The following is a 14,081-nucleotide window of genomic DNA, read 5'->3' as shown; positions in this document are numbered from 1 at the left end:
TTCGATTTTTCGATTGCAATTTACCTCATAAGTGTAGCCACAGCGTTACTAAAATAGGGAAATTTGATTAATGAACAGTGCGTGCCCCATTCAACTGTAGAGACACCGGACCATTCCAGCATGGGATAGACTCCTGACTTTGTATCCTTCGGTGGAGAGAAAAGCTTAGCCGCCGTCCCGCGGAAGCTCTGTTCAAAGCCCTTTCTAAAAGTTGCCCAAAGGATTATGTCTCGAGAGCCTTTCGAAGTGCCCAGTTCCCGTGGGAAAGGACACCTGGGCGGCGCACCTGTCGCGCCGCGTAAGCGCCCTGAAAGCTGACGCAAGCTTTGGCTGAAAGCTGTGCCTCGGCAAAAGGACCGCCAGTTGGCAAAAAGAGTCCTGTAGTCTGTGCTGGGCAGCGCATGGCAACAGGTCGGGCAGCGCACCGCCCACAGGATCTTCTGCGTCCGGACTCGCAGCATCCGCAAAGCCTCGGAGTCCTCGTGGGCCGCTTGTTTTCGTTTAGCCAGCCTCCGCAAAGTGGTGGGGGGCCTCCGCGCAGACGAATTGCGCGCGCTAAAAATAACGGTTGCCCGCCAGTCTAGCACAGTCAGCTGAATCGCAATCCTTCCGAATCCCTGGAGTGGCGAGGCGAAAGAAGTCGCCTTGGGCGCCAAAGTCGACGGCGGGCGTTGGGGCAGAAATGCGTGCCGCGCCTCCTGAGCCTCTGCAATTAGCCGGATCCGGTGAACAGGTGAGCTGAGCAGGTGGCGGTGGCGGTTGTGGTGGCTATTTTTAATCGCGCGACAGCAGCGAATGGCTGCAGCTAATTACGGCACTGCTGCCCAGCCTTAATTGGAAGCCGTCCTTGTCCAAGTGCAGCTGGCCGCGCTGAAAGGACGAAAGGAAGCTGGACGGCCTTGAGTGCAGGCCTTGTGGCTTGCCATTGCCTAATTGCCATTACTTGGCTTAGCATCCCCCACCCCAACGCCACCCCGGAAACGGGAGGCTATTTTCGTTGCTAGGCCCACCTGAGCCGCGCAAGATCTTGCGAATCAATAAGTGTTTAAAATTAACCGTCAGCCGAGTGGGATGGCCATGGCTGTGCGTGCATGCTAATTCGATTTGCCCACCAACCACATTCCAACTTCCACCTTCCCCGTGAGACTTGGCGAGCAGCAGACAAGTGTAACCTATGCGTGCTCCCTCTGCGAGGCAGCGGAATCGGAAGTGGGGGCCGGAAGCCGAAGACAGGAGACAGCAGCCGGAAACAAGAGGAAATTAGATTACAAGACATCAGCAGGCAGGATTCCACTGAGTGCTGCTGGACTCGGGATGCGCAGAAGCCAGTGGAGGGAGAGGTGACTCAGTTATTACTTCGATCTCTGTTGCTGCCTTCCAGTGGTGGAGGCCCCGTTGTCTAGCAACCACTTCAACCGCAGGCTGCGTCCATAATCCGCTTAGCGCGAGGAGGACGCCAGGCTGCAGAGAGGCTGCACGTCTCCCCCTGCCCTTCGGGGCACTCCTTTCAACGTTGGCCGTTGGTCTAATTAGCGGGGCTAGGGCAGCCCTCCCGTGCTTCTGCCACTTTCTACTGCCCCTTATCATCTCGCTTTCTGCTGCACACCGCTTCCAGCGGGAATGCTCGAATTCTCGATCGGCTTGTCCTTTGATGCGGAACTGGCCAGCCTGACCCATCGAACCCACTCCACACACTGGATTTTGCCGGGAACGGGACAGAAAATCAATAAATCGGGATTTAATGAGTTTCAAATATTTGCCACGGTGCGGCAAGATGTGTGTGCGCGTGTGTGTGGTGTGGCTCGGTGCTGTGGGGTAAGTGGGTCGCATTATGGGGGTGGCAGTTGGCAGTGGGTGGGGGGCACGCTTATGAAGATGCCTCCCGACTTGAGTGCCCCACCTCCGCTCTTGTCAACCTAAGCCCGGTCTTACACAAAAGAGGAGGAAGAGTGGGGAGTGGGAAGTCGAGATATTGAAGGGGATAGAGAGCAGGGAGCAGGGGAGAACCTTTGCTGGGGAGAGCTGTACAGGAACGGGCCGCTCATTCGATTCCCTGCTTCCAGGCGGACGGGATGCGTCTGCGGTCCTGAACGTGCCAATCGCGCTGTTAAGAACGGCCATTATGACGGGCGCCAACATCGACTACGACTACCTGCTCAAGTTCCTCGTCCTGGGCGACTCCGGCGTGGGCAAGACCTGCCTCCTATACCAGTACACGGATGGCCGGTTCCACACCCAGTTCATCTCCACCGTGGGCATCGACTTCCGCGAGAAGCGGCTGGTAAGTGCTAGCGGCTATTTATCTTATTTCATGGGACAACTCGACTGAACTCATGATCTTACTGAAGTCGATTTAAGCATCGAATCTGTTGGTTAGACGGTAGATTATCAGAAATCACGAGGGTTTTAAAACCAGTGAACATCTGTTGTGCATGAAGAATTATATCCTACCAATCCCTAGTGACTTATCACCTTATTATTTTCTGCGTCCGGCAGCTGTACAACTCCCGCGGACGCCGCCACCGCATCCACCTCCAGATCTGGGACACCGCCGGACAGGAGCGCTTTCGGTCGCTAACCACGGCGTTCTACCGCGACGCCATGGGCTTCCTGCTCATCTTCGACCTGACCAGCGAGAAGAGCTTTCTGGAGACGGCCAACTGGCTGTCGCAGCTGCGGACGCACGCCTACTCGGAGGACCCGGACGTGGTCCTCTGCGGCAACAAGTGCGACCTCCTGCAGCTGCGCGTGGTGAGTCGCGACCAGGTGACAGCCCTCTGCCGCCGCTATCGGCTGCCGTACATCGAGACGAGCGCCTGCACCGGAGCCAACGTCAAGGAGGCCGTGGATATGCTGGTGGGCCGCGTAATGGAGCGAATCGAGAACGCGGCTTGCAACCGCGAGTTCTCCCTGCTGCTGACCCAGTCGCGCTGCCTGCCGAACATTGCCTACGGCCAGCCGGAGGACTTGGTGCGCCTGCATGACCGCCGGGAGGAGCCCTGCTCGCGGCGCAACTGCCGCAACTGCTAGGTTTCTTGCTCATGCCCATGTCACCCTGCTTTGTTCCTTGACTCATGTTTCCGAATCTAAGTGTGTTTCGCTGTAAATAAATGTTGATTGTTGAGTGGAAGAGCGTTTCATTGCACGGCAAGATACGAAAAGGTCGCGATAATTATCCGACTCTTGCAAAAGTGCCCAGATTTATAGATAACTGGTACTTGAGAAGTGGCATCCGAAGTACAAAAGCGATTCGAAAGATAGGTTATCAGATTTAGAGCTATCGTTACATTGTACGTATGTGTATTAGGAACATTTAGCTTAGAATATAGTTACTATATAGACTAAAGCACTACGAGGGATCCCGAATACGAGGGAGGGGGCTCATAGCCACGACAACGAGCACCACATCAGCAGGGGCAGGAGTAGTCCGGGAGCCACCCTGGAGTTGGGAGCCCCGCTGCGTTCCTCTATCCATTGGCGGTAGTACTCCACGTCCACGTAGACACCCGGCAGTCCCGGCTCCGCGCATCCGTAGCCCCAGGAGACCACACCCACAAGACGGCCAGCGTGCACCAGCGGACCTCCGGAGTCGCCTTGGCAGGAGTCGGTGCCGCCCTGCAACCGACCTGCGCACATCATCCCAGGCAGGAGGCCGGATCTGTAGATCATGCGGCAAGTCTGGTGCCGGATGGTGCTTACGTTGGCCGTCAGCAGAATGTTGGACAGGGAACTCTGGGAAAGGGTTGGAGAAACTGTATGCTCAGTGGCTTGCCTATGGCTCCACAAATCCGACTCACCTGCTCGGTGCGACCCCAGCCGGCCACTTGGCACAGCTTCCCGGGGGGCGTGACCTGCCCCGCCAGCTGGATGGGAGCCACAGTTAGGTGAACACCGCCCGAAGACATCGGGAGCCCGGTGCGTAGAAAGAGGATCCCCACGTCGTCGCGCATGCTGTCTGGACTGAAGGTGTGCATGTAGGCCATGGAGCTCACTTGGGACACGATGGTACCATTGTGGTGCTCAAAGCGGTTCAGCGTGCCCAGAACCACGACGAACTCACTGGCCCGCCGAAAGCGCTTTCTCTGATTGCTGCTGGCATTAGTCCGATCAGAAGGGAGCGGGTTCTCCATGGGATCATTACTCACTTGTACAGGCAGTGGGCTGCGGTCAGGACCTTTCTAGGCGCGATTAGCGCCCCGCCGCAGATGTGGCCGCTTCCGAAGTTGTTGTCGTGCCGCAGGAGGCGGATCGATACCAGGTGACGCGTCTCGTCTGCCCTGGCCACGCTTCCATTGATGATGCGCGGCTGATGGTTCTCCTGTATCCTGAGCTCCTCCGCCGTGCAGGAGTGGAGAAGCCAAAACAGAAGGTAGCTGTAGCCGAGCAGACAACGCCCAGTCATCGCAAATCAGGTGAGAAGAAACAGAGCGCACGAAACTCACTGAATCTAGGCCTCGAGTCTGGGAGGCAGCAGCCCAAACTAACAATTGGCAATCAGCGGAGTCGCTATCAGTTCGATAAGGCAAACATAAACATATTAGGGGTAGATCACAACCGCACCTCATCACAAGGAACATGTACTTGGGGGTCATGAAGGGAAAACAATACGGAGATGATCAATCTGATCTGCACATTCAACTTCGTAAGTTCAAATAATACATTTAATTCAATGTTGATATGTCTCTACACCAGTTTGTTTATAAAATGACATCTTTAAAGGTGGAATTTAGTATAATTGAAGCTGTAAATACTTTTGAGCCTATATAAAAAGTATAATGGTAGATATATAAAAAGTTAGTGGATCTTTTTGGTCGCACTGATCTTACGTTTACTGTACGTGCTATTAAATACAATTACATATGGATAGAGAGCCGTATTCGCTGAATCGGCGTGTATATAGATATATATGATCAATAGTTAAAGTCTGGGAAGGATATCGAACGTTAAAGGCACTTTGGACGGCGTCGATTGCGCAGATACGAGGCACGAGATTGCGTCAGAAAACTTAAACTAAGATCCAATCGGAGCGGAATGTATTGAAGTCGCGCGCGCAGCTGTTATATGTAGCCCTGCAGGCTGCGCGACTGGCTATGGTGGTGACGCGGCGGCTGGTAGCCTGGCTCCTGCATCTCCATTTGCATGACCAGGTTCTTCTGCTCACCGCGGGCGTCGTAAGCTTGCCGGGCCTCGCGCTGGAGGATCAGAGCGGCTAGACCAAGCAGCATAAAGGTGACAACTGCCAGGGCGTAGGACCAGCCCAGCACGTTAAACTTAGGGTACATCATCCAGTCGCGACGGTAGGCGCAGCCTCCGAAGATGCACACGGCCAGAAACATGAACAGCGCTGTGGGAGATCAGGGTTTAGCTGGTACCAGTTAAGCAGGAGGCGGATACGTACAGGAGATGGCGGTGCCCATGTAGGAGAGGCGGACGAGCAACCACTCGTACTGCAGAACGGCCTTAAGCGGCAGTCGGATGATGGTAAGCGAGAGCAAGGCCAGCACAAGGAACACGATGATAAAGGACATGGTCACAAAGCCCTGCACCGCCATCAGCCAACCGGGCAGAAGATATTCACGGATAACGTAGTATTCCTGTATGGGTGGGGAAAATATCAGGATATGGTTACAAACCGACCACTTTGATATACTCACGTGGGAGAAGATGTTGTGGCAGCCGTTGAACTGCTTCTGGAACGCGTACTTGGGGTACACGAAGTCCTTAAAGCAGTACTGCCACAGGCCCATGTTTTTGAAGCTGGCCCGCGTCTCCTCGTAGGACTCGATCCAGTACGGTGAGCAGAAGGACATCATCAGCACGAAGAAGCTGGCGAATGTGACTATGGCGCCGAAGACCACGCCATCTGGAAAGTGTATTGAAAGTGCATTGGGCATGGAAAGTCCATATTGGATGCAATTGTAGATCAACCCGCATGCTCGAGTGCGTCACTTACTGGTGGCCCGCGGGTAGTCGCCCTTCTCGACTCCCGAGTCTGTGGTGTCCTGCGACTGCTGCTTGTTAAGTTCGCGCATGCTGCTGTCCTAGTTCTCGAGGGGATCGCAGCTGGAGACGAGAAGTATCTTTTTTGGGGATTGTCAGTAAACAAATACAATGCACACACCCAAAAAAAGCAGCAACAACTAGGTGGGGCTAGAGATGGGAGACTGTCGATAGGAAATGTGGTGGGGCTCCGTCGATATACCGCGATGTCCTATAAAAATATAACTTTTTATTTATTACCTCTATTATAACTATTTTATTACTTTTACCTCGTTACTGTTCGGAAAGAGTGAGTATTCTGCATAATTTACTTAATACTCTGTAATTATTTACCAAACTCATGCACAATCGATATTTTCACACCTCTAGTTAAGATCAGTGTGACCAGTATTTAGGGCAAAATGGCAAAACGTTGTTAAATTTTAATTTATTCCAATTATTTTACGATCTACTATTTTATTTAATGCTGTTTATGAAATACAACCATGACCATCAAATGGCTCCGTCCACCTCGTGGTGCTCCAGGTGCTTCATGTAGGCCAAGAAGCAGGTCCAGCACAGGCTGCACGCGCTGATGAAAGGCACCCGGTTCCGCTCGGGTATCAGACTAAAGTTGATGGTGGCCACCAGTGGCCACACACATAGAGCCACCTTGTACGTGGGCAGGAATTTCTTGCCCACCTCGGCGACCGCCTCCTCCACCGTCTTGGACTCTAGGAGGCTCATGATAAAGTAGAAGCAGGTCATCGCGCCGGGGGTGTACGAGATCGTCTCCACCGCCGCCTTGATGACGCCCGTCCTCAAAGATGTCTGAGGCCACATGGCGCTGGAAATCTGCAGAGCATTGAGATTGGATCAAAACGAGCAAGTGAGCGGTTACTAACCTTAACCCATCCATAGAGTGTAGGAGCAACGAACAGGCCGCCGTACATGCTGAACCGCAATACGCGCCACCAGTCGTAGGTGCCTGTAAGATGAAGATGAGAAGGAGAGCTAGATGCTCGAAAGTTTGCGGACTCACCCCAGCGCCTTCCCTCAACCGTTTGCTGGATAAGGCTGCCCGTGGGCCAGATCAGGCTGTACGATATCATGCCGCGCATTATCGGGTAGCGGGTGACGAATACCTTGAAGTTTTGCCACAAGAGTGGGCCCGCCATTGCAATCTCGGCCCTGCGGAGTCACAATCGCGCGGTTGGCATCTCATTAGCATGGTTAATAGTTGAAGCCCGTAACTGCATGGCCAGCTCTACCCACATAGAAATCGCTTGCAAATGCGGGCCCCCATAACCCATAAATTGCCCTGCTCCACCTGCGCAACGTGCACATAGCAGGCCGTCATGGCTTCACTCGCAAGGCTCGTACTGCTCTACATGGCTGCCTTGCTTCTTACAGGAGCCTCCGGAGAGAATGAAAAAATCGTCAACGGCACTACAGCTGGCCCGGGGGAGTTTCCCTTTGTGGTCTCGCTGCGCCGCGCGAAGAGCGGCCGTCACTCCTGCGGCGCTACGCTCCTCAACCCCTACTGGGTCCTGACAGCCGCCCACTGCGTGCACAGCTCCTCGCCCGACCAGCTTGACGTGCAGTACGGCAGCCAGATGCTGGCGCGAAACTCCAGTCAGGTGGCCCGCGTGGCCGCCATCTTCGTCCATCCAGGCTATGAGCCGGAAGACAAGTACGTTAACGACATCGCTTTACTGCAGCTGGCGCAGTCTGTCGCTTTGGGCAAGTTTGTCCAGCCGGTGCATCTACCGGAGCCTCGGCAAGTTACGCCCGGAAACGCCAGTGCTGTTCTCGCGGGCTGGGGATTGAATGCGGTAAGAGAGAAGCCATCCCTTGCGAGCTTCTTGACTAATCTTTCAATTGTAGACGGGCGGCGTGGTTCAGCAGCATCTGCAGAGGGTCAAACTGCAAGTGTTCAGCGATGCGGAGTGCAGCGAGCGCCATCAGACTCAGCTGCACGATAGCCAGATCTGTGCGGGATTGCCCGAAGGTGGAAAGGGCCAGTGCAGCGGCGACTCCGGCGGCCCGCTGCTCCTTTTTGGCTCCGACACTCAGGTGGGTATTGTTTCTTGGAGCATCAAGCCCTGTGCTCGGCCACCGTTTCCGGGCGTCTTCACCGAGGTGTCTGCCTACGTGGACTGGATTGTGGAGACGGTGAATAGCTGCTCGCCCTCGTCTTCGCTATGGGTGGGCCAGCTGATTGTGGGACGATCGCCACCTTGTCTAAATAGCTAACGGATTTAACAAGCCCCATTAAAATACCGATTCAAGTACGCTAACGCTATCTAATTTAACAATTGGCCTAAGGGACGCACAAAAGGTAACAAATACGACACGCGTAACTATGTACAAGGCAGACCCGCGGAATCCGACTGCTTCTCGTGGTGCGTCTTCATGTACGCGAGGAAAATGGTCCACATCAGGCTGCAAATGCTTACGAACACCACGCGGTTGTGCTCCGGCACCAGCGAGAAGTTAATGGTCTGCAGGATGGGCCAGATGCATACGCCAACCTGGAGGGTTAGTAATGAGTTGGCTGTGAGCAGAGGGGAGCAGCAAGCAGCGGGATAGGCGTTACCTTGTACGTGGGCACCGCCTTTTCCTTCGTTTCTTCCACGGCCTGACTAAATGTCTTCAGCTCCAGCAAGCTCATTCCCATGAAAAAGCTTACGCAAGCGAAGGGTCCGTAGGAAAGCTGTTCCGTAATGGCCTGCAAAGGGGCGGTTGAGCATGGTCCGCTGCGGCTGAGGTGCCGGAATGAGTCTGAGCCCTTACCTTTACGATGCCCATGCGAAGGTTGGTCTGCGGCCACATGGCGCTGGTGAGCCGCACCCAGCCATAGAGAGTGGGCGCCACGTACAGAGCTCCAAACAAGCTGAACCGGAGCGCCCTGGCCCAGTCGTACTCGCCTGCGGATCGTCAGTGAAGGAAGAGGTTACGCATGAGAAGCAGGAGATGATCTTGGATGCGATTGGTGCGGAGTAATTACTTACGCAGATTGCGTCCCTCTATCGCTTGCTGGATCAGGCTGCCCGTGGGCCACATGACCGCGTACGTGAGCGCGCCCTTGGCCATGGGATGCAGCTTGCTCCCTCGTCGCCACTGGGCCAGCGAGGACTGCAACAGCTTTAAGGCCGGAGGCACCATGACTTACGCTGGCCAAAAAGAGAAGGATAACGGGCGGGTCTTAGACTATTGCTCAACCTAAACCAAAGCAACGACAGCAACGACGACGAAGGGGAGGCCTCTCTAAGAATTCGAAGGTCACTGGCTGCGCGCGGTGTGGGGAGGAGCTGGCCATGGTACTTAATATGGAGGGTACTTGCTGTGCTCTGAGCTCTGTGGTGTGTGGCCTGTGGCTATGGGGTCTCGATATCGCTTTCTGCTGTTCGCCTGCGCCGAATGCCGCACTGAAACTGCACGATGAGTGCAGTTTGTGAATTCTAAATTCGAACATGGCAGTCGGGGGGATGCAAAAATTTTAGGCTTCGCGAGCATTTCTTAGCGGCGATCTTGACCGTCAGCCGAGCGAGCGGCACACATTGGGCTCTTGACAGGCACGAGACTTAGTACATATGTACATTTTGCGGGGGAAACATTAGCGAATTGCGAAATTCATTCAAAAATGGGAACTACGAAGCATCCCAGTGGTCCGCCCCTAGATTTTCTCTCACGCAACGCGAGAGGAAGTGTTTTCACAAGGACTTTACGTAACAGAGGCTTGGCTGGGGGAGGAGGAGGGAGCCTCGCCATTGATGAATGAAGAATAACGGCACGTTTGGCTCTCTCGCGCCAGTCACTACGCAAACACGTTACGTCGCTCGTAAACGAGAGCGTGACAGAGCAGATCGTACCGACCCGTCACCCCCTCCATCGACATTTCTGTTGTTGCTGCCCGGTGAGTGGGGAGTAGGGAGTATTTAGTTACTTGCTTTTGTAGAGCGTTTAGGGGGTCCAGGCAGCGGGAAAGGGGCCTGGGATTAGCTAGGGCTTAGCTAGTCTAACCTAATGTAATCTAGTTTGTACTGTGGTCACGCACGGCGTCCGCATCTCGCGCCTTCCTCCGTTCGCTGGGCTTCCGTATCTCGTATTTGACTGAGCCAATCCGACGGTCCCAAAACACGACAATAGGAAATGTTTTGCAGTCAGCTGTTCGAGATTAGCGAGCGAAGCTTTTGCGCAGCTTTTTACAGTGGCTAGCCCATCAGGGCTTTTTTAAAGACCCATAATAGAATTGCCATATGTGAATATTTAGGATCATAGAGCAAATATGAATCGATTTGCAAAATGGGAAAACAATTGAATTTCATATGAAACGATTAATGATTCGTATTTTCTTGATATTTCGGCAAAAGATTCAGTTTTTTGTTCACCAAATAATAACCCAATCATAAAGTGTCGCACCTTATTGAATTCGGTATAAAATTCGTATTTTCTTGATATTTCGCCAAAAGATTCAGTTTTTTGTTCACCAAATAATAACCCAATCATAAAGTGTCGCACCTTATTGAATTCGGTATAAAATTCCCCGTCGGATGGCATTCAAGGCTCAAAATGTTGAATTTTGACCGTTTTTCGTAAAAAATTATGATGTTACCCCTTACAAAAATAGCAAAATTTTTGGAAAAAAATTATTCTTTCAAAAACAGCAGGAAAGTGATGGGGGTCGTTAGTTGGGATCATTAGCTGCTCAAAACAGTAATTTGTATGGCTGTGTGAATATTTTTGACCAAGTTATGGTGTTACTCCCCCGGGATGTCCATAGTTTTTCTTTAATTCTGATTTTTCAAACAAAAATAATCCGTTTTTTGTTCACAGTAGCTAAAATATACGTCTGAATATGGAATGTCATACCTTGTTGAGTTCGGTATAAAATTCCCCGTCGGATGGCATTCAAGGCTCAAAATGTTGAATTTTGACCGTTTTTCGTAAAAAATTATGATTACCCCTTACAAAAATAGCAAAATTTTTGGAAAAAAATTATTCTTTCAAAAACAGCAGGAAAGTGATGGGAGTCGTTAGTTGGGATCATTAGCTGCTCAAAACAGTAATTTGTATGGCTGTGTGAATATTTTTGACCAAGTTATGGTGTTACACCCCCGGGATGTCCATAGTTTTTCTTTAATTCTGATTTTTCGAACAAAAATAATCAGTTTTTTGTTTACAGCAGCTAAAATATTCGTCTGAATATGTAATGTCATACCTTGTTGAATTCGGTATAAAATTCCCCGTCGGATGGCATTCATGGCTCAAAATGTTGAATTTTGACCGTTTTTCGTAAAAAATTATGATGTTACCCCTTAAAAAAATAGCAAAATTTTTGGAAAAAAAATATTCTTTCAAAAACAGCAGGAAAGTGATGGGGGTCGTTAGTTGGGATCATTAGCTGCTCAGCACAGTAATTTTTATTGCTATGTGAATATTTTTGACCAAGTTATGGTGTTACACCCCCGGGATGTCCATAGTTTTTCTTTAATTCTGATTTTTCGAACAAAAATAATCAGTTTTTTGTTCACAGCAGCTAAAATATTCGTCTGAATATGGAATGTCATACCTTGTTGAATTCGGTATAAAATTCCCCGTCAGATGGCATTCAAGGCTCAAAATGTTGAATTTTGACCGTTTTTCTTAAAAAATTACCCCTTACAAAAATAGCAAAATTTTTGGAAAAAAATGATTTTTTCAAAAACAGCAGGAAAGTGATGGGGGTCGTTAGTTGGGATCATTAGCTGCTCAACACAGTAATTTTTATTGCTATGTGAATATTTTTGACCAAGTTATGGTGTTACACCCCCGGGATGTCCATAGTTTTTCTTTAATTCTGATTTTTCAAACAAAAATAATCCGTTTTTTGTTCACAGTAGCTAAAATATGCGTCTGAATATGGAATGTCATACCTTGTTGAGTTCGGTATAAAATTCCCCGTCGGATGGCATTCAAGGCTCAAAATGTTGAATTTTGACCGTTTTTCGTAAAAAATTATGATTACCCCTTACAAAAATAGCAAAATTTTTGGAAAAAAATTATTCTTTCAAAAACAGCAGGAAAGTGATGGGAGTCGTTAGTTGGGATCATTAGCTGCTCAAAACAGTAATTTGTATGGCTGTGTGAATATTTTTGACCAAGTTATGGTGTTACACCCCCGGGATGTCCATAGTTTTTCTTTAATTCTGATTTTTCGAACAAAAATAATCAGTTTTTTGTTTACAGCAGCTAAAATATTCGTCTGAATATGTAATGTCATACCTTGTTGAATTCGGTATAAAATTCCCCGTCGGATGGCATTCATGGCTCAAAATGTTGAATTTTGACCGTTTTTCGTAAAAAATTATGATGTTACCCCTTAAAAAAATAGCAAAATTTTTGGAAAAAAAATATTCTTTCAAAAACAGCAGGAAAGTGATGGGGGTCGTTAGTTGGGATCATTAGCTGCTCAGCACAGTAATTTTTATTGCTATGTGAATATTTTTGACCAAGTTATGGTGTTACACCCCCGGGATGTCCATAGTTTTTCTTTAATTCTGATTTTTCGAACAAAAATAATCAGTTTTTTGTTCACAGCAGCTAAAATATTCGTCTGAATATGGAATGTCATACCTTGTTGAATTCGGTATAAAATTCCCCGTCAGATGGCATTCAAGGCTCAAAATGTTGAATTTTGACCGTTTTTCTTAAAAAATTACCCCTTACAAAAATAGGAAAATTTTTGGAAAAAAATGATTTTTTCAAAAACAGCAGGAAAGTGATGGGGGTCGTTAGTTGGGATCATTAGCTGCTCAACACAGTAATTTTTATTGCTATGTGAATATTTTTGACCAAGTTATGGTGTTACACCCCCGGGATGTCCATAGTTTTTCTTTAATTCTGATTTTTAAAACAAAAATAATCCGTTTTTTGTTCACAGTAGCTAAAATATGCGTCTGAATATGGAATGTCATACCTTGTTGAGTTCGGTATAAAATTCCCCGTCGGATGGCATTCAAGGCTCAAAATATTGAATTTTGACCGTTTTTCGTAAAAAATTATGATGTTACCCCTTACAAAAATAGCAAAATTTTTGGAAAAAAATTATTCTTTCAAAAACAGCAGGAAAGTGATGGGAGTCGTTAGTTGGGATCATTAGCTGCTCAAAACAGTAATTTGTATGGCTGTGTGAATATTTTTGACCAAGTTATGGTGTTACACCCCCGGGATGTCCATAGTTTTTCTTTAATTCTGATTTTTCGAACAAAAATAATCAGTTTTTTGTTTACAGCAGCTAAAATATTCGTCTGAATATGTAATGTCATACCTTGTTGAATTCGGTATAAAATTCCCCGTCGGATGGCATTCAAGGCTCAAAATGTTGAATTTTGACCGTTTTTCGTAAAAAATTATGATGTTACCCCTTACAAAAATAGCACAATTTTTGGAAAAAAATTATTCTTTCAAAAACAGCAGGAAAGTGATGGGGGTCGTTAGTTGGGATCATTAGCTGCTCAACACAGTAATTTTTATTGCTATGTGAATATTTTTGAGCAAGTTATGGTGTTACACCCCCGGGATGTCCATAGTTTTTCTTTAATTCTGATTTTTCGAACAAAAATAATCAGTTTTTTGTTCACAGCAGCTAAAATATTCGTCTGAATATGGAATGTCATACCTTGTTGAATTCGGTATAAAATTCCCCGTCGGATGGCATTCAAGGCTCAAAATGTTGAATTTTGACCGTTTTTCGTAAAAAATTATGATGTTACCCCTTGCAAAAATAGCACAATTTTTGGAAAAAAATTATTCTTTCAAAAACAGCAGGAAAGTGATGGGGGTCGTTAGTTGGGATCATTAGCTGCTCAACACAGTAATTTTTATTGCTATGTGAATATTTTTGACCAAGTTATGGTGTTACACCCCCGGGATGTCCATAGTTTTTCTTTAATTCTGATTTTTCGAACAAAAATAATCAGTTTTTTGTTCACAGCAGCTAAAATATTTGTCTGAATATGGAATGTCATATCTTGTTGAATTCGGTATAAAATTCCCCGTCAGATGGCATTCAAGGCTCAAAATGTTGAATTTTGACCGTTTTTCGTAAAAAATTATGA

The 14,081-nt window shown here is 48.6% G+C and overlaps 6 protein-coding genes across 9 annotated transcripts; 2 read left to right on the top strand and 4 right to left on the bottom strand.

The window, feature by feature from the left end:
• The first annotated feature begins 11 nt into the window (after positions 1-11).
• On the top strand, positions 12-3,124 carry LOC6555633 (ras-related protein Rab-27A). Of its 3 annotated transcripts, none has more exons than XM_026983090.1 (3): positions 12-77; positions 2,064-2,281; positions 2,497-3,124. In XM_026983090.1, the coding sequence occupies exons 1-3, from the start codon at positions 71-73 to the stop codon at positions 3,028-3,030; spliced, it is 759 nt and encodes a 252-aa protein (XP_026838891.1). In that variant the 5' UTR covers positions 12-70; the 3' UTR covers positions 3,031-3,124. The 3 variants fall into 3 exon arrangements, with proteins under 3 accessions (XP_026838891.1, XP_015008755.1, XP_001982517.1); XM_015153269.2 differs by having other exon boundaries at positions 22-733; XM_001982481.3 differs by lacking the exon at positions 12-77 and adding an exon at positions 389-733 and having other exon boundaries at positions 2,162-2,281.
• A 141-nt stretch (positions 3,125-3,265) lies between these two features.
• LOC6555632 (trypsin alpha-3) lies at positions 3,266-4,448 on the bottom strand. The gene is made up of 3 exons (XM_001982480.3): positions 4,146-4,448; positions 3,798-4,089; positions 3,266-3,732 (listed from the first exon to the last, which is right to left on the bottom strand). The coding sequence occupies exons 1-3, from the start codon at positions 4,400-4,402 to the stop codon at positions 3,382-3,384; spliced, it is 900 nt and encodes a 299-aa protein (XP_001982516.1). The 5' UTR covers positions 4,403-4,448; the 3' UTR covers positions 3,266-3,381.
• A 264-nt stretch (positions 4,449-4,712) lies between these two features.
• Positions 4,713-6,201, bottom strand: LOC6555631. Its single transcript, XM_026983087.1, has 5 exons — positions 6,122-6,201; positions 5,954-6,063; positions 5,655-5,863; positions 5,399-5,594; positions 4,713-5,344 (listed from the first exon to the last, which is right to left on the bottom strand). Exons 2-5 carry the CDS (start codon positions 6,030-6,032, stop codon positions 5,058-5,060), a joined length of 771 nt encoding a protein of 256 aa, XP_026838888.1. The 5' UTR covers positions 6,033-6,063; positions 6,122-6,201; the 3' UTR covers positions 4,713-5,057.
• A 218-nt stretch (positions 6,202-6,419) lies between these two features.
• On the bottom strand, positions 6,420-7,166 carry LOC6555630 (protein sym1). Its single transcript, XM_001982478.3, has 3 exons — positions 7,022-7,166; positions 6,885-6,967; positions 6,420-6,834 (listed from the first exon to the last, which is right to left on the bottom strand). Exons 1-3 carry the CDS (start codon positions 7,155-7,157, stop codon positions 6,493-6,495), a joined length of 561 nt encoding a protein of 186 aa, XP_001982514.1. The 5' UTR covers positions 7,158-7,166; the 3' UTR covers positions 6,420-6,492.
• On the top strand, positions 7,153-8,271 carry LOC6555629 (trypsin-1). The gene is made up of 2 exons (XM_001982477.3): positions 7,153-7,814; positions 7,867-8,271. Exons 1-2 carry the CDS (start codon positions 7,338-7,340, stop codon positions 8,233-8,235), a joined length of 846 nt encoding a protein of 281 aa, XP_001982513.3. The 5' UTR covers positions 7,153-7,337; the 3' UTR covers positions 8,236-8,271.
• Positions 8,272-10,143, bottom strand: LOC6555628 (PXMP2/4 family protein 4). 2 transcript variants are annotated; one of them, XM_015153306.2, is made up of 5 exons: positions 9,929-10,143; positions 8,994-9,155; positions 8,776-8,909; positions 8,579-8,710; positions 8,272-8,513 (listed from the first exon to the last, which is right to left on the bottom strand). In XM_015153306.2, the coding sequence occupies exons 2-5, from the start codon at positions 9,145-9,147 to the stop codon at positions 8,343-8,345; spliced, it is 591 nt and encodes a 196-aa protein (XP_015008792.1). In that variant the 5' UTR covers positions 9,148-9,155; positions 9,929-10,143; the 3' UTR covers positions 8,272-8,342. The 2 variants fall into 2 exon arrangements, with proteins under 2 accessions (XP_015008792.1, XP_026838890.1); XM_026983089.1 differs by having other exon boundaries at positions 8,994-10,143.
• Positions 10,144-14,081: the final 3,938 nt, after the last annotated feature.

The sequence above is a fragment of the Drosophila erecta genome, unplaced genomic scaffold (genome assembly GCF_003286155.1).
Source record: "Drosophila erecta strain 14021-0224.00,06,07 unplaced genomic scaffold, DereRS2 tig00000283-arrow-arrow-pilon, whole genome shotgun sequence".
In the NCBI taxonomy this organism is placed as follows: Eukaryota; Metazoa; Arthropoda; class Insecta; order Diptera; family Drosophilidae; genus Drosophila; species Drosophila erecta.
The sequence above is the reverse complement of the archived record's forward strand: the minus strand, read 5'-3'. Positions and strand labels throughout refer to the sequence as shown.